This window comes from Neophocaena asiaeorientalis, unplaced genomic scaffold, assembly GCF_003031525.2.
Source record: "Neophocaena asiaeorientalis asiaeorientalis breed wild unplaced genomic scaffold, Neophocaena_asiaeorientalis_V1.1 scaffold419, whole genome shotgun sequence".
Taxonomy (NCBI): domain Eukaryota; kingdom Metazoa; phylum Chordata; class Mammalia; order Artiodactyla; family Phocoenidae; genus Neophocaena; species Neophocaena asiaeorientalis.
The window spans coordinates 61,269-86,073 of NW_020171793.1; the positions used below are offsets into that span (position 1 = coordinate 61,269).

Genomic DNA, 24,805 nt, shown 5'->3' on the forward strand with positions numbered 1-24,805 from the left:
TTTTTTTTTTTTGCGGTACGCGGGCATCTCACCGCTGTGGCCTCTCCCGTTGCGGAGCACAGGCTCCGGACGCGCAGGCTCAGCGGCCATGGCTCACGGGCCCAGCCGCTCCACGGCATGTGGGATCTTCCCGGACCCGGGCACGAACCTGCGTCCCCTGCATCGGCAGGCGGACTCCCAACCACTGCGCCACCAGGGAAGCCCTCATTTTAATAAATATGTATACCATATCTATCACGTGCAAAGCTCTGAATTAACTGAAGTGAAGACACTCAAATGAATACACACCTTCTGCTCTCAAAGGGATAAACTAATAGGGATAGCAGGATAAGTATGCATATACTAAATGTCCATAAGAAAAGCAAATTTTCTTGCCATCAAATTTAAAGTTCCATTTGCCTGGTGAACTTAGGACAGAGATAATGCAAGTTGCATAAGATTTGAAAAAAGAGTTGAGGCTAAGGGGAAGCAAGAACACCACACATAAGCAAAGGAAGAAACTCACATTTACCACTTCCTCACAATTTGCCAGTCACTCTGCCTGCTGGCCACTTCCATATCTATTTCCTTTTTGAAATCAGGGCCCTTTGAGGTGGCCACAGGCTTGCCTCTCAGACCCTGTTGGTGCTATCATCCTCCCTTTACATGCTCTGTCTGCACACATGGCCACCACCACCTACATTATGAACAGCTTTGCAATATTTCTTCTGAGCTCTGTGCCTACAGCCAAATGGACTTCCCTATTTCGACATTTAACATGCACACTGTTCCCTATAAACCTGACCAAACACCCACACTTCCCATCTTTGCTAAGAAGCTGTCCAAAGCTTTCCCATCATCCCTCCACTCCCCAAGGCGATTTTTCAGACCATTCTCTTGTAATGAGTTCTCTTTATCCATCCCCTGCTGTGTGACACTCTTCAGCATTTCTTGCCTGGATTTAAATTAAACTGCTTTCTAACTGCTTCCCGCCCCTGGTCCTAGTTCCCTCCAATCTGTCCTCCACATACCCTCAAGAGAACCTTGATGAGCTGCAGACTTCTGTTCTTTGATCCTTTGTTTAAAACTCTCCACTGTGCAGAGGTGAAATTCTTTAGCAGGTATTTAATAGGTGAAATAATGAGTGTCTGAACTTTGCTTTTAAATACTACAAATAGAAACTAGGTGATAAGTATATGGACGTTTATTACATTATTCTCTCCTTTTGGGTATTTGAATTTCATAATACATTTAAAAAATTCCTCAGCATAGCATACAGATAGAACACTCCAACATCTATCACCTAACACACATCCTCTATGTTTTGTCTATATACAATACTTCTTAGTTTTCTGAACATATACAATACCGTGTTCCTTTGTGCCAACAGGCATTGCAAAGGCCCTTGTTGTGCCTGTATGCTTCCCACACTTGGACCTGGTAAACTACTAGTCATTCTTCTCAACTCCGAGCAAGGAGCACCTCTTCCTCTATCTATTTTCTTAGCTACTCATACAGAATTAATCACACTGGTTTTTGAGGGGTGCAAAACAAACAACCCTCCCCCCAACCTGGTACATATTGCTTCTATTATAACTGTAACACTCTATTACAATTACTTGTTATTGTCTGTCTTCTCTATTGGATTAGAAATTGAGATTAAGGTCAGAGGAATGTTTCTTTCCTTCTCTGTACCCTTGGATGCCTATCACAGGGTCTGGTAATAAGGGCTTTCAAAGAGGTTTGGTAAACTGAATAGAACTTTTAAGAGCAAATCAACTCACAGTAGTTTCCAAGGTCACATGGCTGAGAAGAAGAATAGGATTCTAATCCCTTATCAGCCACCAGTAAACTGATGTAAGGGGAGGTGAGAGAAGACTCAGTGGAGGGCAGGCAAGTTGAGGAGAAAAGCATTTTGGCTCCTCTGAAATAAAATATTAACCCTACCCAGGCATCAAACCTTGTAATTTATAAGCCACAGTGGATTTCCAGGGCGTTTGGTCTGTTCTTGCATCAAGACAGTTAAATGATCTCCTTTAACTAAGAGCTAAACGACTGCAGAAGCAGGGCTTAAATTCACGACTTGCAACTATCAGTTTCATAAATTTTAGAAACGAAAATCTTTTACATTGCTTTAAAATTCTCTAAAAATATCAGGGCTTCCCTGGTGGCGCAGTGGTTGAGAATCTGCCTGCCAATGCAGGGGACACGGGTTCGAGCCCTGGTCTGGGAAGATCCCACATGCCGCGGAGCAACTAGGCCCGTGAGCCAAAATTACTGAGCCTGCACGTCTGGAGCCTGTGTTCCTTAACAAGAGAGGCCACGAGAGTGAGAGGCCCGTGCACTGCGATGAATAGTGGCTCCCACTTGCCGCAACTAGAGAAAGCCCTCGCACAGAAACGAAGACCTAACACAGCCATAAATAAATAAATAAATAAATAAAATTTAAAAATATCAAATGCCTGAGTTCCTGGCATATCAAATACCAGTTCAGTATAGAACTGGTCAAGAAAAATACGTAAAGAAATTTAAGAGGACAAGGCAATTGAAGTAACAACCACCACAAAAACAGTAACAAAAACTCTAAACACAAAGAACCCTGGAAAACTTTTTGGACAGTTCTGATTTTAGATTTCATACAATGCTTTAAGATATAGAATGCATGCCATTAAAACAAAGGATATGAGAAGGCCAAGCACTGAAGTTTTATTTAAAATAATGTAGTTTTTACAGATAAAAGATACTGCTATCTAGATTCTGCATTTAAGTTGTAATTTAATCTATTCATTAAATAATTATTATTTAAATAAAATTCTCAGTGACAACAGATGTTGAAAATACCCTCTGGGAGAACCTACATTTTTATTAAGATGCTAAAATTCAATCTAATAAATATCTGCCTCTTTGGAAAACTTGTATTTCTTAAAAATCAAAGACTTTCTCCTGTCCCAGAGTTATTTCTTCACTACCCAATCTAGCCCTAGATCCTATCAGGCCACATTATTACAACAGTAGATTAAGAAGGATATTTGTACCTTGATTAGGCAAGTACTTCATCAGTCCTAAAGATGCAGAGCACAATTTGCAAATGAGAACAAAATGTTTAAAAATTAAAACCAGACTGACATCGAGGCCCTAGCCTTTAACACAAATACAGTTGATTCTCATTATTCACAGAATTAGAGAACATGGCACCATTGTTGATAGAGGAAACACAAGGTTGGGTTCTTGCAAGCCTCTGGTCACATAGTTTCATTAACTGATCAATACATAACATTGATTAATGTGTGTTTCTGTTTAAAGATGCCTTATTTAATATGTATATTGTTGATTTATTAACAATGAAGTTTCAGCTGACAGCCCTATGACTCATGTCTGAATGAGGCTTATCTAACAGTATTTTCTCCATAAGGTACATCAAGGCCCTCCTGCATTTAGAAATACTTGACAACACTTTGGCACTACATTTGGGGCCATTTTAAACAGAGAAATTGTCAACAAAAGGAACAAAAATGCAAAATATATGGCATTACATGGACTGCAAAAAGAACATGTTTATAGTATGAGACCTGAAACAAGAAAAGAGAATGTCCCCTTGTTCAACCTCAGCTGGAAACTCGCAGTTGGGCAACTCAAATTCCCTCCTTATGCCATACATAAATGAACACGAAAGCACTGTATTGATTTGGGGGTTACAAATAAATTTAGCGAGTAGGCAGATCTGCAAATATGAAATCCGGGAAAAATGAGGACCGAATCTACTAAGCCATGCTATTGTGGCCCAACGAATACTGGATAAAACATGGTGTGTAGGAGCCTAGGTGTGGATGGCAAAATTAACCAACAGTTAATACGTCACTTTTGTAAATTAGCTTCCCAGTCCAACAGGTTTTTAAGGTGGCATAATTAATTGGCCAGTAATTCTGACATGGCCTTACAGGCTCTAATTTGACAAAACAGCAATTAAAGCTTATTGTTCAATTAAATACAATTATCCAATAAACTTTTTAGAGCATACAAAGAATAGCAAATACAACTCATCTGAAGCAGAAGTACATGAATTTTATACTTTATATAGCCATCATAAAAGTTTTAAGTGTAAGTTTTCCTTAACATATGCAGTTGGCAAACATTTGACTAAAATAATTAGGTCAATACCCTTAACAAGTTTTAAAACTAAAAATTTTTTTTTGTTTTCCTTCAAATATTTTAATTAATTTACAACTGAGTTTGAGGGGGCAATGGTACCACCAATGAAGAATAAAGTACAGTTATTTAACTACTTCTGAAAATTTTCATGTTTCCATGAAAAAGTTCACATCTTATAACAAGTATCCTTTTATAAGTATCCTTTATAAGCCGCAAGGAACCTGCAACATATAGACATAGTTTACCCCCAAATTATATTCATTCACTTTGATTTTTCATACAGTATTTTACCAATAATGACTTTTATCTCTTTCACTTCTTAAAAGGACATCAAAGAGAAAATTTCACACTAATGGAATTGTGGTTTTTATTTACATAACTGACAAATGCAAATCCTTTCACATAAAATAACCGTACTAAAACAGGGGTCACCTTTCAGACCTAGGACCCAGTAAGACCCTGTACAGTACACAGCTTCCCTTCCCAGGGTGCATAACAATCAGTTTAACAGGGCAAATGAGAAATATGATCCACAAAATGACTTTAGTTCAACTGAAGTCCGGGAAAGGGAATTTGTGAAGCATGAAGGTCTAAGAACAGCTGGTAATCCTGAGACTTCAAGGAAAGAACAATATGGGCAAGAGGGCTGGAGTGTTTTCTTTTGATAAGGGGAGAAAAGGGGATGGATGTAGGGAAGATCCACTGAAAGCAGAAAGAAAAGCATATGAAAGTGCAATTAAATTTAATTAAAATATAAAGAAACAGACTGTCACAGGCTTTCCCTTAATCTTAGAAGTAGTAGGGCCATTACTTCAAATTGATTACAAGAAAGAATAACAGCTAGCATTCCTATATGCCAAACTGTTTTATGCCTTTCACACAAATGTCTTACCTTCTGAGATGGGTAATATTAGGGTAAGTAGCCTAAGGCTCAGGGCTCATAAGCAGTAGAAGAGAGATTCAACTCAGGTGTGAGGTGGCTCTAGGACCTGAGACTAACCCATAAGCCCATAATTCAAACCAATTATTACACTTTTTTTTTTACTGACATTTTAGTGGCTCTATCCTGAAGCATATAAAGTACTAGACTTATGAATTCTCTTAAACATGTTTTAATAAATGGATAAATTAGCAGCTTGTTATAAAAAACTATTTAAAATTTATGAAGTCATCTCTCTCAAGTAGGTTGTTTTAACTATTTTATTTACAGATAATTAAAAGGATATTAAAAGGACAAGTTCCTGTCCAAATTAAGCAAGAATTACTATGTGTGTGTGTGTGTGTGTGCGTGCAAAGCACTTTGGTACTTAGTAATCCTAAAGAGTAGCTATAAGAGGACTTTAAAGGTATCTTGTTTTTTATTTTTATATTTTTAATTCTTAGAAACATCAGCCAACAGTTTCTCTGTGTGCTTATGCTATGCGCTGCTTCATAATTTAATTCATTAAATAGCAGGATGAGATAGCTCAGCAGCAATTCCCAGGATTAGAGAAACTCTTAACATATTAAATGTCCCCGGATGAGTGTCCTGGTAGATCTACATGGCCATCTCCTTGATCAGACTTGACCATCAAGTCTAGGCTAAGAAGCACTGCATGTGAACTTCTGTGGCCAAGCCCTGGGATGGACTGCTGGGTCTTCTACTTTTTCGCCTTTCCCACCCCTTGCTGTGAAGTCAAAGCTAGACAAGATTAAAGCTGCATGCTACAGAGGCATCTTCTTCATATCAATTGATCCAGGTGTAAATCAACCCTGGGCATCTGGCCCACTTAGTTTTAGTTTGGGACACTGATGAAGATATCTAGTTTTGTATTAAATATAAAACATGCTAAAGAAGGAAGCTTCAAGAAGTTTCAAGGTAGACACTGGGCAATCAGACCAGCTGGTCTTCATGAAAAAATGATTACAGTCACTCTATCTGCTCATGTTAACCAGCAGTAATACCTAGACTTCATCTACTAAGTCAAACCACAGCATCTCAGTCTGGTTATACTTCCAATGAAATGTAGCCAAAACTATAATACTTTAGTGGTTAATTTTATGTGTCAGTTTGGCTAGGCTATAGTACCGAGTTATTTAATCAAATACTAGTGTGGGTGTTGCTGTTGACAGTATTTTGTAGATGTGGTCTAACATCTACAATCAGTTGGCTTTAAAGTAAAGGGTATTACCCTCAATAATATGAAAGTCTTGTTTAATCAGCTGATGGCCTTAAGAGCAAAATCTGAGGTTTCCAGTAGAAGAAAGAATTCTGCCTCAGGACTGTAGCATTAACTCCTGCTTGAGTTTCCAGCCTGCCAACCTGCCGTACATATATCAGACTTGCCAGCCCCACAATCATGTGAGCCAATTCCTTAAAATAACCCTCTTTATATATATTCTATTGGTCTTATTTCTCTGGAGAACGCTAACACAACTTCTTATTGCTAGTCACATAACAATGTCTACCATATGTTTCAATTCCATAAAAATAAAAACTGCTATTGAAAAATGTTTGGAGAGTAGGACTTTCAAAATCTGAGAAGAGGGATCAAGTGTGAGTTTTTCCCTTTATAATTGTTAAGATGAACAGGTACTTAAACTAATAATCATTAAAATGAGGGGATTATCATAAAATGAAGTACATCATTTAAAAATAGAGAACTGAACAATCCTCATTAGAAAAATAAACAATAAACAAAGAACTTGAAGGCACTTCATAAAAGTAGCCAGCAAATAATGTAAAAATACCCAACCTCACTAGAAATCAAAGAAATAAAATTACATTGAGACATCATTTTCAAGCTTATCAGATTAGTGAAGATCTGAAAAGTAATACTTGTATTAGAGCATGGTGAAACAGATACACACACTGTTGATGGACGTGTGAAATGGCACAACTGCTCTAGGAGATAATGTGGTACTATATATTCAAGATCTTTTAAAATGCCCAAACTTTTCTACTCACTAGTTATACCTTTACAACTCTATTTTTTTGGGAAACAATAAAAAATGTAAAGATTTATTTTAAAAACTTTGTTACAGGGGCTTCCCTGGTGGCGCAGTGGTTGAGAGTCTGCCTGCTGATGCAGGGGACACGTGTTCGTGCCCTGGTCCGGGAAGATCCCACATGCCGCGGAGCGGCTGGGCCCGTGAGCCATGGCCGCAGAGCCTGCGTGTCCAGAGCCTGTGCTCCACAACAGGAGAGGCCACAACAGTGAGAGGCCCGCATACCGCAAAAAAATAAAAATAAAAAATAATTTGTTACAGAATTATCTTCAGTAGTTTGAAATTAGAAACCACTTATATAAGGAAATGGATAAATTATGGCATATTCATACAATAGAATAGTATACGTATAACCACTTCAAATACAGGCAGTTTTTGCTTTGCATGGTAGTACAGGACTGAAAAAAAATGTGCAAGCTGAAACCATGTAAAGTGATTTTAATCAATGGGAAAAACGGATTTATTCTATGACATTTAGAAATTTTTGTCAGAACACTGAAAACTTTTACTATCAGTTATACATGTTTAGTGAAATGAAAAAAATAGTAAAACTATCAATAGTATTTATTTAGTACACTGTAATTTAAAGAATTAAAGTGTTTTATTTCTTTATAAAAAACTTATCAAGAGTCATTTGAACAGTGCTTGTCTTCTTTGTAAGGCATATAATGTATGATGCACAGTATCTTCTTTGCTTCGGAAAACTGTCATATGCCTTTTTAAGTTTGGATCAGCTTCCAACATTTATCGTTTGTGCTTTCAGTGTCATGCAATATCATCTCTGAGACCTCTTTTATTTTTTTAAACATCTTCATTGGAGTATAATTGCTTTACAATAGTGTCTTAGCTTCTGCTTTATAACAAAGTGAATCAGTTATACATATACATATGGCCCCATATCTCTTCCCTCCCACGTCTCCCTCCCTCCCACCCTCCCTATCCCACCCCTCCAGGTGGTCACAAAGCACCAAGCTGATCTCCCTGTGCTATGTGGCTGCTTCCCACTAGCTAGCTATTTTACGTTTGGTAGTGTATATAAGTCCAAGCTTTTTGCTGGCATCACTTCCTCTGGGACATCTTTATCCTTTTCATCACAACCATTTTCCTCATTTATGCTGATAAGTTTATCTTCACTAAGTTCCTTTGGCTACACATCTAGAGTCTCTCCAACCAGCTGGTTCTTCTATAATTCCTCTGAGGTTCTATATGAATCCCACTTCCAGCATTATCATTATTTATTTCTTTACTGCATTCTCATCCTTGTTGACCAATTCCTTCTTTCGATGATCCATTTTTGTAAACTGTCATGTGGGTTTCTCACTGGATCAAGGAGGCAACACAATGGCATGTTTTGCTGTATGTGCATGAACTAAGATGCACAGTGACTGGTCACCAACACTTTGAAATGCGTGACTGGTTATGATGTGCATCTGTTATTTATGTAGTGTTTTGTGGACTGAGGAGTTAGCAGCAGTTTGTATTTTATGCAGCTACTCAGTTAATACACCAGGTAACGGAATTCTGAATCGTGCTGAATTGGGAGACTCATGTTATATAACCGAACTGTGGTAACTGAAATTTGTGCATATTGGAACATGCAAGAGGGGGCTGCCTGTATTTTATGTAGTTTTAATGTTATGGGGAAATTACTATGATATAATTAGTGACCGCTGATACAAGAAAAAAAAGATACACAGTTAAAGTCTCTGAGTAAGCTGGATCTTGACTATATAAAAATGCATAGAAAAAGACTGGAAAGAAACGTTATTTCAACAGTATTTACTTAGTGCCTACCATGTGCCAAGAACTGTTCTAGGTGCTGGGGACAACAATGAGCAAAGTGGACAAAAATTCATGTCTTTAAGAAACTTCCAGTCTAAACGAGGAGGGGTGATGAGAACACATAATAACAAGATAAGATAAAGCAAAATATACAGCATGTCAGAGGTAAGATAATGCTTTGAAGAAAAAGCAGAGAAGGGGGATTGGGAGTGATGAGAACTGGACACATTATTCAAGATGGTAGTCAGTGAAGGCTTCACTGAAAAATGACATCTGGGTGAAGAGCTGAGGGGTTACGGAGTGAAGCCTGCCAAAATCTGGGAAAAGCAAGCAGAAAAAACAGTACCTGCAAAGCCCTCAGGCAAGCACTGGCTGAGGAAGCTGTGGCTGCAGCAAGGTCAGCAGGAAGTGGAGGCGAGAACAGGGATGACACCAAAGGAGAAAACAGGGTGTGGGTGGGGTTGATTAAGAAGAGTGCCACAAACTGGTTTATATTTTATCATGATCTCTACTGAAAGGAGACCATGTACTGTTTTGATTATAGTTCTATTTTGAAGGTAGAATCACAGAACTTGCTGATGGATCGGGTTTGGGATATGGAAGAGAAAGAAGACTGATTCCAGGAATTTTGGCGTGAACAAGAATGGCATGACCAGTAACTGATATGAGGAAGACTTGTGGGTTGGTCAGGCTGGAGGGGAAGACCAGGATCTTAGTTTTGGAGCTGTTAACTTTGAGATACTTATTAGGCAAGGAAATAGAGATGTCAATTAGGCAACTGGATAGACAAGTCTGAAGTTCCGGCCCAAGGTCGAGGAAGATATTTATTTGAGAGTTGAAAGTGAGTAAGTCTGACGATACCACCAAGGGAGTAAGTGTAGAGATAAAAGAAATTGTTGTCCATGGCTTCAGCCACCCATCTGTCAGAAGTCTAGGAGATGAGGAACGTATATTACTTGCCAGAAACAGGGTTAAGAAAGAAGTTAATTTAAAAACATAATTAAAAAAAACCTCAAGTTACCATATGACCCAGCATTTCTACTCCTAAGCATGTACCTAGGATGAAGTGAAAACATATGTCCACATGAAAACCTGTGCACAAATGTTCACAGCAGCATTAGTCACAATAATCAAAAACTAGAAACAGTGCTTCCCTGGTGGCGCAGTGGTTGAGAGTCCGCCTGCCGATGCAGGGGACACAGGTTCGTGCCCCAGTCTGGGAAGATCCCACATGCCACGGAGCGGCTGGGCCCATGAGCCATGGCCGCTGAGCCTGTGCGTCTGGAGCCTGTGCTCCGCAACGGGAGAGGCCACAGCAGTGAGAGGCCCGCATACCGCAAAAACAAACAAACAAAAAACTAGAAACAACCCCAAATGTCTATCAACTGATAAATGGATAAACTGTGGTATATCCATACAGTAAAATATTATTTGGCCATAAAAAGAATGAAGTACTAATATGTGCTACAACACAGGTGAACCTTGAAAACATTGTGAGAGAAGCCAGTCACAAAAGAACATATTGTATGACTCTATTTACATGAAATGTCCAGAAGAGACAAATCTATAGAGACAGAAGGTAGATTTGTGCTTGCTTAACACTGAAGAGGTTAGGGGGAAATGAGAAATGACTACTAATCGGTACAGGATTTCTTTCAGGGGCAATGAAAATGTTCTAAAATTGTGTGCTGATGGCTGCACAACTTTGTGAATATATTAAAAACCACTGAATGTACATTTTAAGTGGGTGACTTGCATGATAGGTGAATTATATCTCAATAAAGCTGCTGCAATAACCAAAAACAAAAACAAGCAACTCCAAAACTAAAACTGGAGAATTCACAAAACAGAACTGGTTACTCTTGCATCCTTAATTGATGCTCACCCCAAATCTAAACCTTCTCTTCCAAGCATTATGACAGTAAACTTAAAAAGTAAAAGTTAACTGTAGAAAATCTACAAAGATAAACAAAATACATAAAGAAGAAAATTAAAAATCATCCAAAAATCCACATACTTTCAAATTTCAGGTTTGAAATCATTTTCTCCCCCTGCTTATTTACATTTATTTTGGTCAAAACACACTTGAAACCATACTGTATAGTTGTATATCCTTTTTGTTTCACACATTACATGGTGTTCTTCAAAAACATGTTCTTTATATGCCTGTATTACATTATATTGCTATACCACAACTTACTTTTTTTTTTTTTTGCGGTACGCGGGCCTCTCACTGTTGTGGCCTCTCCCATTGCGGAGCACAGGCTCCGGACGCGCAGGCTCAGCAGCCATGGATCATGGGCCCAGCCGCTCTGCGGCATGTGGGATCTTCCTGGACCGGGGCACAAACCCGTGTCCCCAGCATCGGCAGGCGGACTCTCAACCACTGCACCACCAGGGAAGCCCCCACAACATATTTATTCTTTTAATTTTAAGGCATTTAAAAAGTTTCTATGTTTACTATTACAAATAGCCCTTTATCCAAACCTCTGAATAACTCTATTTGATAAGAACAACTTTCTAGAAATGGAATTACTTTGTTAAAATATGTGAACATTTTTAACTCTTAAAATATTGCCTTACAGAAGAGCTATATTTATCCTGTCATCAACAGTGCACGGGGACCCAATTTACCACAAACTGAAGTAGTTCTTGTCAGTTAAAAATTTTTTCCAGTGTGTATGTAAAACTATTATCTCATTTAATTTGGGACTTACTGCTTATTAGTGATAAACTTATTTTCACACTGACATCTTTTGTAAACTGCCAAGTTACACCCTTCTTTGCCCTTCTGGGATATCAGTCATTTTCCTATGGTTTTACTTTGTGAGTGCTTTTATGTATTCCTCCTTCTATTACCAATAACATTTTGTCATTTGCATTTTCAGTTTGATGATGGTGGCTTTGACTTTCTAAAGTTAAAACATTGATGTAAATGACTCAATTTTTTTCCTTTATGAATTCTTTTTCTAAAAAAAGAAAATCTTTCCCCAAACTGGTAAGAAAAATGGTCACCAAGATGTCCTTCTAATAGTTTTTGCTTTTTATGTACTCTTCTTTGCAAAATTTACTGAGTATTTAGCACATGAATGAATGTACTATGCTAATAGCTTTACATCTACTAGCTCATTTAATCCTCATAATCACCCTACTAGAGGTTTTTAAAATTTTTCTCATTACTTCATAATGAAGGGGAGATTAAATTATATGACTAAGGTAACAGTTAATAAGATGTAGACAGAGATTTAATGTTAAAGCAATCCAAAGCCATATTCATGCCACTGTGCGCATATCCATATTAAGATATCTTAATAGAGCTGTGCTTTGCTGTTGGGTTCTCTTATTATATCCCCACCCCAGAAACAATAGCCAATCATTAAAGTACATAACTCCTTACTTAAGTTCAATAAATTGAAGTTCAATAGTCATTGAAGGTTAAATAAATTCTTGTCCACACCCTTGAATCAAATACTTTTTGTTCTATGGTTTTTTAGAATAATATTGTGGATGTCTCTAAGTGAAAGTGTAATAAGCATGCCACTTGACTTTAGGGTGCAGACCTAACTGGTTTTATTTAGCAGAACCAGACTTAAACACATTTTATTAGCTCCACAAGACAAAAGAAAAAGATCCATGGTAACTTCCACAAGAATCTACTGTAAGGATAAGCTTATGTTGTATTTTTAATCAATGCCCTCTCATTTAGTTTTTCATCATGTAGTTAAAAACTGCTCACAAACTGGTGCTTAAATGAACACACATCAGATTCTTGATAATACTCCTCCGTTCAATGAGTATTAAAAAGTTCTTGTTTTACTTTGTTTAAATTGCCCTGGTTTACTTATGTTATTATTGTAAGCATTCTCAAAATGCTTTTTGAAAATAGGCAAAGAATAAATAGTATTTATGACAATTAATGCTGCTCAAAGCTATGAATTCAGCAAATTACTAGGGTATAATTTTAAGTGTGCTGTTCAGCACAAAGTAAAATTAAGTAGGTTGATATTATCTAAGTTGAAAAGGACAAATTACATGCTATACCCATATACTTTACTACAAATTGCGACCGGAACATAACATCATATTTTAACCCCTATTTATAAGCTTTTCTGACAAATATCACATTAAATTTAAACAATGAATTAAGCCTAATTAAGTCAAGTAGTTGAGAGCTCAGAAAGTTATGGCTAGAACACCAGCCTTGCCGAAAGACTATACATACAACTAAATCCTGATTGCTCCTCTTCTTCAATCTCAAAGTCTATCTCAAAAGAAGATATTAATACTTGCCCATTTTATTCTGTTGATACAGCAATTAAAAGTTCACATAGGGCTTCCCTGGTGGCACAGTGGTTGAGAGTCCGCCTGCTGATGCAGGGGACACAGGTTCGTGCCCCGGTCTGGGAAGATCCCACATGCCATGGAGCGGCTGGGCCCGTGAGCCACGGCCGCTGAGCCTGCGCGTCCGGAGCCTGTGCTCCGCAACGGGAGAGGCCACAGCAGTGAGAGGCCCGCATACCGCAAAAACGAAAACAAAAACAAACAAACAAAAAAAGTTCACATAATTATACCCTTCCTATACTGCTCTGTACATGCTAATAAAAATACTGTTCTTACCAGTGTCTTATGGATTTGGGTTATATTTTATTTTGACTTTGATAATCCAGCTAAAATTTTGATTTATAGAATTTACTAATGGTAACCATTTCCCTATGTTCCGTTTAAACTTCCAGAGTTAAACTACTAAGGGTTCCTGGCTTTGGTTCACTGTGAACCACACAGAAATTGTTCTTACCTTTACACCTTGAATGAGACCATTCATGAGGAATGTGTGTTGAGGAAATGTTTCATGCAGAACCTACAAAAAGCAAACAAACATCAGGAAAAATTCAAAAGCAAATTAAAGGGAATGATTTCTGCCTCTGTTAATGGCAGACTAGGTAAACAAAATAAACCCTGGAATGAAAAAAATTTAGGTAACAATGACTTATGAAAAGGTAACAAGATAGTGAGGCAGAAATCTAAATAAAGCAGTAACCTAAAAAGGTTATGCCCAACATTCAGCTGCTTTTGCTACAAAAGCATTTGTAGCAAAAATAAACTGTTAAATTGGCTACCCCCTCAACCACCTACAATTTTAAGTATGTACTACAAGCAGCTATACAAACTCAGGTATGAACCTGCAGCCCAGCTTCATGTCACCTACAAAGTCCAGGAAACCTCAAGCCTTAAATTTGGATTACAGTGATCCAGACTGGTAGCACCTCCAGATGTCTAGGAAGAAAAATATCTAAAATCATTTCTGAAAAGGTCATCACCTTGGCTTCAAATCAACTGTATGTGTATTTTTCAAATATAATGACAAGCACATAGTCAAAGGTAATCAGATACAAAAGTAAATAAGACATCATGAACAGCAACAAGCAAACAAAACTACAAAACAGAAACAGACTCTCAAAGACCTCACATTTTGGGATTACTCAACAGACTTTAAAATTAGCATGTTTACTTTGTTGCAAGATATATAAAACAAGCTTGAAACTCTGTAGCAGATTAAAAGAACAAAAAGAAATTCTAGAAGAGAAAAAATGCATTAACTTTAAATTAGAAACTCAATGGATATGTTTAACAACATTAGACACAGCTTAAAGAGAATAACTGAACCGAAAAGTAGGTCAAAAGAATTCATTCAGAATGCAGCATAGAGAGACAAAAAGACAGAATATAAGAGAAAACGTAAGAAACACAGAGGGTCCAGTAAGAAAGTCTGACAATTAAACTTGTCCAGTAATGAGAATGAGGCAGAGACAATATTTCAGGAGCCAATGGTTGAGAATGTACTAGAACCAATGACAAACATCAATGCAGAGATTAAAGCAGCCTAACAACTTTTAAGCAGTATAAAAAGAAATCCACATTCACAATTAAAATTATAGAGAACCAAAGAAAAATACCTATAAACAGCCAGAGAAATACAGATTGCTTTCAAAAGAACAACACTTAAACTGTTTCATAATTGTAACAACTGAACCCAGACAAGGAGCATGCTATTCTATCATCAATATAATGAGAAAAACAAAACAAATGCCAACCTAAAATTCTATACCCAGTTAAAATGTCCTTTGAGGACAAAGGCAAATATAACATTTTTGACCTAGCAAAAACTAGGTTACTAACTTACAGTAATGAGTTTACTAACTTATAGACCCCAATTAATAAAATATAAAAAATATACTTCCAGGAGAAGGAAAATAATCCAGATGTAATTAAGGTTCAAGATGCAAAACAAAATAAAGAGCAAAGAAAATGGTAAATATAAATGAACAGGGATGCTACAAAACAAAAATAATGGGTCTTATAGGTTTTATTTTCAATTATACAGAATTAAAATACTTAATAATATTAGCATAAATGAGGTAAATGACTATGAAGTGTTAAATTCATTTACCTCATTTATGCTAATATTATCCTAGATGAGAGTAAAGATATTAATATTAGACTTTGATAAGTTTGCATGTAATGCCATGGTAACCAAAAATGACAGGAATAGAGTAGAATACTTCTAATATAATAGGAGAAAAATTAGCCTAACTATTCAATGCAAAAGAAGGCAAAAAGGAATAAAATGACAACTGAGAACTGTGGTACACAGAACAAAATAATGAGGTAACTGAATTCACGTAGACTTAATACACCAGTTAAAAGGCAAAAAGTATACCACTCTAAAACCAAATTTTAGACAGAAACTGAACCACAGCATTTGGAACCACAGGATCTCTTATACATTGCTGGTAGAAATCTAAATTAGTAATAATCACTTTGCAAAACAATTTAGCAAAATCTGGTTAAACTGAACTTTTGAATACCTATGATCCAGCAGTGTTTAACCACCAAAGAAAATCAAGCATGTGAACACCAGGACATGTACAAGAATGTTTATAGCAGCACTGTATAGACAATGGAACAACTGGAAACAAATGTTCACTACCAGAACAGAAAAATAACTTGTGTTAAAAGTACATAATAGAAAAAAAAGCTTGAAGCCCCAGAAGACAACATGAACATTATACATGTTATATACTCTTTTTTAGAAGTTCAAAAATAGTCAGAATTAAATAACATAGATATATCTTTGTGTGTATATATATATATATAATAATGTGAGCTAGAACTAGAAAATAATCAAATAAATGATAAATAAATAAATTAAGAGTAGGCAAAGAGGACACAGAAATAAATTGTTGTTGGGTTAAGCATGGGTTCACAGGTGTTCCAAACATCCTTAAAAAATATGTTATAGAAATAAATTTTAAAAACAAAGAAGGATAAAACATAAAATAAGGGGGGATGAATGTTTCATTCCATGAGTGAAACAATGAAATCTATGTATCACAAAAAAAGAGTTATGATTAATCTAATTCTATGCACCTGAAGTCCTATGAATTATAAAAAAGGGGGGCAGGATAGAGCAACTGTATTCTAACTTTAGACAGTTTATCTCCACAGGTTCTTCAAAATATGAAATTAAAATGTATCCATAGAAAAATTACTTCCAATCTATCTCCTAACACATAATTTTTAAGGTTTAGAAAATATCTGTCATCTAAGCTAGTGGCATTTGAACTCTACTTCCTGTACTGAAAAAAACAGAAAAGTAAATGAAGGACACCAAATATCTCAAGCAGAAAATCATCAAAGTTTTCAGAAAAATCTTCCTTAAATAACAAATTTCACAGGATACAGAGATACAGAAATTTTCTTTAAAGAAAAAGGAATACAAATCAATATTAGAACTGTTTAATAATTTGTCATATGCACCACCGAAATATGGTACAATAGTAAAACACCAGAGTCAGTATATTTTAAAAAAAGTTTCTCTGATCCTAGGTGTGCCAGTTATTTATCCATTGTCTCTTAGCCCCACTTTTTCCCTATTATACTCTGTCAGACCAAGGCTGAGAGCTTACACATATTTTTCAAACTCCCCTTTGCCCATGGATTTCTTCACAGTTTTTGCCAGTGGGAAACAATAGGGTTGGGGTAGTGCTGGTGAACACTACACCAATAACTTCAGAGCTGTCTTCATTCTGTCAAAGGGGCAGCAATGCTTCTCCTCTGCTGCCCCCTGCTTCGTCCTCACCCTCCAGACCTCTGACCTCTCCTAAAACAATTCTACACTCAACATGACCCAAACATGCATTCACTTATGCAGGTGATACAATCTAGGAATAAGAGATAACCTCTTTAATTTGGCAAAACCATACCCATGTATGAATGACAGAACTTGGATTTACTGAACTGCACATTAAAATAAAGATCTAATGGAATTTCTGGCAGTATGAGAGACTGTTTCTGGGTAATAGAGCCATGATGCAGGAAGTTCCTCTAAAATTTTTCAATCTGTGCTTTTTAAAACTTTCCTACTTTTTCCTATTTAAAAAAAAAGAAATAGTAAAGTTTTATTAAACAAGTATGTAAAACAAAACAAGTCAATAAAATTTTTTTTACAAAGCTAAGGACTAAACGTTCACAAAATAAAGCAGCTGAAAACAGCAACGTTCCAAACTTATGATAAATTCAAAAAAATTAAAATAAAGTATATAATTTTACTACAAAAGACAATAACTGTTACCATAATAAAGTAAACCTAATGATAAAAAGTATATTAAATATCTCAGATAAGATCAAAGCTTTCATTTTAAATATCTTTCTATACTAAAAACTTCAAGAAAGATATTATCTTTTTTCTTGAGAAGGAATACAGTAAACATAAAATACAATGGCATTTGCTTATCACTTAAAAAAAATTTTAGAAACTTCAGAGAACTGAATTGACTTCCAGTACAATGAAGCTAATAAATATCTGTGTGTGTATATATATTACATTCAAACATACACACATATACAGCTGTTCTTCTCCACTTCTACCTAAAGTATCACTGATATGACAGAAAAAATATGAAACCAATTTATAGCATTCACTATTTACTTGGAAGAATAGTGAAACACTTCTGGATGATACAGAGGAGATGGGAAAACGCTGAAAATGAACCCTAAACGAGTTGAAGAAAATAGTCACATGTTAAGGTGAAAAAGATCCTTGAAGTAGATTTTTCAGAATCCAAGGAAAAAACAAAAAAACAGAACTGGAGGAGGAGGAAGAACATCCATAACTGAATAGGTCATTAAAAGGTTACAAAATAAGCCCCTGCTATCTTGCTCTCAAAGCTGCTGACCTCTATATTTGTCCCCAAGATAACAATCACAAGCATAGTTCTCTGAAGTGGGGCTTGTAAGTGGGATACGTGCAGAACTGAATGGGGGTGGGATTCAAAACTTAGTTTCCCAGGTCACTTATGGCTGCCAAGAGTGCCACAAAGCCTTACAATCACTTGAGAAACTACTTCAGCACTATAGAGGAAATCCCAGAGCACCCAGACCTCCAGAACTCCTACAAGCAGTGCTTGCATTCGGTACTACAGAACAGGGATTTCCACCTGGGCTGGAGAATGACACTCTATAAGCTACCTGAGGTATCTAGAACATGGGTGGCAAATTGGTAAAATGATATGCTTTCTGACTCATATTTTCCAAAGTGAGCTGGCTGTCATGTGTAGATTTCAGGAAATTTCACCAAACTCCATATGGTTTTCTAGTATTTCATAGGAAGTCAGAAGATTTCAAAACATGGGGCCTGAACAGCCATGTCACCGACTGGCTAAGTAGATAGTGGCTGCTGCAGTAGAAAGAGCATGTATTCCACCGATAACACCAACCCATTCTTACCCCCACTTCTCACATTTACTACACTTGCATAGCCCCAGAAGACGTTTGTTTTCACAATCCCTGACCTACCCCCTCATCTGTAAATATAAATATGTATAAAATTCAACAAAAGAAGTTGAAAAAAACCACTGGAAGGCACAAAAAAGAACACAGAATATAAAGCAAACTTCAACAAATTTCAAAGAACCGAAACAATTCATCACAATATGTTCTCTAATAACGCAAGCTAGAAAAATCCCAAATGTTTAGAAATTAGAAAATATACTTCCAATAATCCGTGATTCAAAGAAGTTATAAGAAATATTAGAAAAAAGAATGAACTAAATGATAATAAAGATACAATAAATTAAACCTCATGAGTTATATGTATATCAATATTAATGCTTGAAAGGAATTTAGTTTTAAATACATATAACTGAAAACCAGAAAAGGGCTGAAACCAATGTTCTAAGCTTCTTTATGAAGAAGCTAGGAAAAGAACAGCAAATCCAACCCAAAGAAATAAGGAAATGAGGTAATGTTTTAAAAAAGAGAAATCAGGGGCTTCCCTGGTGGCGCAGTGGTTGAGAGTCTGCCTGCCGATGCAGGGGACATGGGTTCGTGCCCCGGTCCAGGAAGATCCCACATGCCGTGGAGCGGCTGGGCCTGTAAGCCATGGCCGCTGAGCCTGCGCGTCTGGAGCCTGTCCTCCGCAACGGGAGAGGCCAGAACAGTAAGAGGCCCGTGTACTGCCAAAAAAATAAATAAATAAATAAAAATAAAAAAGAGAAATCAATGAAATAAAATCCAAACATTCAATAATGGAAATCAACAAAGCCAAAAATAACTTCTTTGAAAGCTTAGTAAAAGTGATAAACTATTAATAAGATTAACCAAGGGAAAAAACACAAATTACTCATAACAAGAATGAAGATTACGTACAGCAAAGGAAACCATCAACAAAATGAAAAGGCAACCTACTAACTAGGAGAAAATATGTGCAAATCATGTAACTATAATAGGTTAATATCCAAAATATATAAATAACTCATACAACTCAATAGCAAAAAACAGAACAGTGTGACTAAAAAATGGGCAGAAGATCTGAACAGACATTTTTCCAAAGAAGACATACTGATGGCCAACAGGTACATGAAAGATGCTTACTATCACTAATCACCAGGGAAATGCAAATCAAAACCACAATGAGATATATCATCTAACACCTGTTAGAATGGCTATTATCAAAAAGACAAGAAATAACAAGTGTTGGCGAGGATGTGGGAAAAGGGGAACCCTTGTGCACTGTTGATGAGAATGTAAATTGGTGCAGCAACTACTGGAGGACAGTATGGAGGTTCCTCAAAAAATTAAAAATAGGACTACCATATGATCCAGCAATTCCACTTCTGGGTATTTAGCTGAAGAAAACAAAAACACTAATTTGAAAAGATTTATGCACCTCTGTGTTCATCACGTCATTATTTACAGTAGGCAAGATATGCAAGCAACTGAAATGGTCATCAATGGATGAAGAAGATGTGCTGTGTATGTATGTGTGTATATATACACACATATATATGAACATTAATTAGTCGGCTATAAAAAAAGAATGGAGGGCTTCCCTGGTGGCGCAGTGGTTGAGAGTCTACCTGCTGATGCAGGGGACATGGGGTTGTGCCCCAGTCCAGGAAGATCCCACATGCCGCGGAGCGGCTAGGCCCGTAAGCCATGGCCGCTGAGCCTGCGAGTCTGGAGCTTATGCTCTGCAACGGGAGAGGCCACAACAGTGAGAGGCCCGCGTACCGAAAAAAAAAAAAAAAAAGAATGGAATCTTGCTATTGGTGACAACATGGAAGGAACTTGAGGGCATTATGCTAAGTGAAATAAGTCAGACAGAGAAAGACAAATACTGTATAATTTCACCTATATGTAGAATCTAAAAAAACAAAAGCAAAAAACCAAGCTCATAGATTTGTGGCTGCCAGAGGCAAGGGGGCAGGGAGTAGGCAAATTAATGAAGGGGGTCAAAAGGTACAAACTTCCAATTATAAAACAAATAAGTCATGGACCTAGAGACCGTCATACAGAGTAAAGTAAGTCGGAAAGAGAAAGACAAATATCGTATGATATTGCTTATATGTGGAATCTAGATAAATGGCACAGATGGACCTACTTGAAAAGCAGAAACAGATGTAGAGAACAAATGTATGGATACCAAGGGGGGAGGGGGGATGAACTGGGAGGTTGGGATTGACATATATACACTACTATGTATAAAATGGATAACTAGTGAGAACCTACTGTATAGCACAGGGAACTCTACTCTGTGCTCTGTGGTGATCTAAATGGGAAGGAAATCCAAAAAAGAAGGGATATATGTATACATTGAGCTGATTCACTTTGCTGTGCAGCAGAAACTAATGCAACATTGTAAAGCAACTATACTCCGATAAAAATTAATAATAAAAAAGACAAAAAAAACCCTAAACAAATAAGTCATAGAGATGTAGTGTACAGCATGCTGATTTTAGTTAATAATACTGTATTGCATATTTGAAAAGTGCTAAGCAGGTATATCTTAAAATTAAGTTCTCATCACACACAAAACTTGTAACTATGTATGGTGATGGAAGTTGACTAGATTTACTGTGGTGATCATTCTGCAATATATACAAACAACAAATCATTATGTTGTAAACCTGAAACTAATGTTATACATCAATTAGACCTCAATTTAAAAAAAAGGAGGGGCTTCCCTGGTGGCGCAGTGGTTGAGACTCCACCTGCCGATGCAGGGGACACGGGTTCGTGCCCTGGTCCGGGAAGATCCCACATACCGCGGAGCGGCTGGGCCCGTGAGCCATGGCCGCTGAGCCTGAGCGTCTGGAGCCTGTGCTCCGCAACGGGAGAGGCCACAACGGTGAGAAGCCTGCGTACCGCAAAAAAAAAAAAAAAAAAAAAAGGAAAGAAGATATCATGAACTTTTTGCTAATAAACTAGACTCTTATACGTTTAGTGAAAAAATTCTTTGAAAAACACAACTTACCAAAACAGACACTAGAAAATATACATAATCTGAATAGTCACATCTCAGTAAAAAAATGAAATGTTATTAAAAATCTTTGCTAAAATAAACAAAAGAACAAAAAACTTCAGCCTCACCAAATTCTTCCAAACATTTAAAGAAGAAATATCAGCAATCTCACTCAAACTTTCCCAGAGAATGAGGAGACCTTTTCCAAATTAATTTTTATAAGGCCAACAAAACCTTAATACTAAAACATGATGAGGACATCACAAGAAAAGAAAATTACACTCCAATCTCTATTGTGCCCATAATTGCAAAGACACGAACAAAATACTAGTAAATCATATCCAGTGATAGTTTTTAAAATTATATATTTCTCATAACTGAGTGGAATTTACTACAAGAATACAAGGGTGGCTTAATATTCAAAAATCAATATAACTGACCACATTACCAGAATAAAGGGGAAAATCTAATTATCTGGTTATATGCAGAAACTTCATCTGATAAAAGTTAACACCCATTCATTATAACAATAAGCAAAACAGAAACAGAAGGGAACTTCCTTTTTCTGATAACGAGTGTCTATAAAAACAATCTACAGCAAACATCATACTTAGTGGTGAATTTTAGAATATCATATCATTTATGAGATAAGGACACCCACTATGACTGCTTCTATTCAACCTTACACTGGATGTCATAATCAATACAACAAAGAAAGAAAAAGAAATGAAAATAAAAAAGATTGGAATGAGTTAAAAACTGTCATTATTCACAAAAGATATGAATGTGTAGAAAACCTACAGATAAACTATAAGGATTAATAAGTGAATCTAGAAAAATTACTAAACACAAGGTCAGGACACAAAAACAAATTGTTTTATGTACCATCAACAATTTGAAAATTAATCTTTAAAACTACATTATTTACTATAGCATCAAAACCCAAATACCTAGGAATAAATCTCGTGAAAAATTCATGCGCTGAGAAATCTAAAACATTATTCAGAGAAAGTTTTAAAGACTGAATAAAAGGAGAATATACCATGTAGATCAGAAGACTCAATAGTGTAAAGATGTCAGTTCTCCCTCAATTAATCTGTAGTAATGTAATCACAATCAAAATTCCCAGCAAGATATTTTGTGAATATTGAAGAGCTGACTACAAAATGTATATGGGTATAGAAAAGGCCTACAATAGCCAAGGCAATCTTGAGGAAGAAGAACCAAGTTATGAAAGTTATATAAGATATCAAGATATTGCTATGGAAATCAACACAGCATAGTGTCGACACAGGATACATACACAAATAGAATACAAAACCTAGAAACAAATCCATATGAATATGGCTGCCTGCTTTATGACAAAGTTGACACATACAGTGGGGAAAGAAAGATATTTTAAAATAAATGATGCTGGTTCAACTATATATTAATATGAACCAAAATGAATCTTGACCACTATAAAATACAGTGATTTTTTTCTAGATGTATGGTAGATCTGTGTGTGTAAAATAAACCAATAAAGCTCTGGGGAAGAAGAAAGTTTCTTTAGCAAGATTTTAAGAAAGCAACCAAACATAAGAAAAACATCAGTTAACTGAACTATGTAAAGATTATGAACTACTGTTAATAAAAAGACACTATTAAGAGAGTGAAAAGGCAATCCAAGGAGGGAAAAGAAATATGATCAGATATTCACATGGCAAATAAATATACATAAAGGGGGTTAACTTCATTGATCATTAGGAAGATGCAAATTAAGGCCACACTGTACCCATCAGAATGACTAAAATGAAACACCAACTGTGAGTGAAGATGTAGAGCCTGGCTTGTTGGAGGGCAAATTGATTCAACCAGTCTGGAAAACTTTTGGCAGTATATACCTAAATTGAACAAAACCCTGCAATTTTTCTCCTAGGTATGTATTACAAGAAACAAGAAAAAATGTTTACACCTTAACTGATAAGACATATACAAGAAATATCACAAAAGCAGTATTTGTAATAGGCAAACACAGTAAACCCAAATGTCCATCAATGATAGAACGGATTTCAGAGATTTGCTAAAAGGATTCACAGGACTCAGAAACTGTTATACTCACAGTTATAATTATAGCAAAAGGATATAGCTCAGAACTGCAAACTCACTATTCTTGCCTGAAGTTCAGTAGCTTAATAAATAAATGCTTCTCAGTTTGTTGTGTGCTTTTGAATCCCAGAGCACTGAAATGGTTGTTTTTGACTGTTTTGTCCAGCTTTATAAGGACAGAATTTGTTGACCTCCTGTAATATCAAAAGTCAAAAGTCTGACAGTAATTTTTGAGGGAAAAAAAAAGATGAACTTTGCTTCCAAGACCTGTGAAACATTATGAAGTATGAGAGTCCCAAAAGAGAAGGAGAGAAAGGGGAGCAAAAATATTAAAAAATGGCCAAAAACTTCCCAAATTTGATAAAAAATATTAATCTACAGACCCCCGGAAGCCAAACAAACCCCAAGTAAAAGTAACACAAAAAGGGAATTCCCTAGCAGTCCAGTGGTTAAGACTCAGCATTCATTGCCGAGGGGGCAAGTTCAATCCCTGGTCAGAGAACTAAGATCCTACAAACTGCGGGGCATGGCCAAAAAAAATGTAACACAGAAAGATCCACACCTAGACACATTATAGCATAGTCAAATTGTTGAAAGACAAAGAGAAAATCTCTAAAGCGGCAAGAAAAAGGAAATGAATTACCGCTTACATCAGGGACTGACAGACTTATTCCATAAAGGAACATACAGTACATAGTAAATATTTCAGGTAAGGTTGTCTGTGGTGCAACTACTCAACTCTGCCATTGTAGAACAAAAGCTGTCACGTTCAATGGGCATTGTCATGGTCCAACAGAATTTTACATTTGAATTTCATATAATTTTCATGTGTCACCAAACACCTTCTTTTGATATTTTCCAACCTTTTAAAAATGTAAAAAACATTCTTAGTACACAGACCACATAAAAACACGCAGTAGGCCAGATTAGGCCTGTGGGCCATAGTCTGCAGACCCCCTGACATCAAGAGAACAATAATACTTATTAACAGCTGACTTCCTGTCAGATACAATGGAT

At 36.5% G+C, this 24,805-nt stretch overlaps 1 protein-coding gene across 2 annotated transcripts in view; it reads right to left on the reverse strand.

Moving 5' to 3' along the window:
- The window catches only part of SLC71A2 (solute carrier family 71 member 2), an 83,862-nt gene that overhangs the window by 19,660 nt on the left and 39,397 nt on the right, over window positions 1-24,805 (reverse strand). For both annotated transcript variants that reach the window (XM_024737415.1, XM_024737507.1), the window contains exon 3: window positions 13,694-13,756. In XM_024737415.1, coding sequence (XP_024593183.1) covers window positions 13,694-13,756 — 63 coding nt within the window. The remainder of the gene's footprint in view (window positions 1-13,693; window positions 13,757-24,805) is intronic.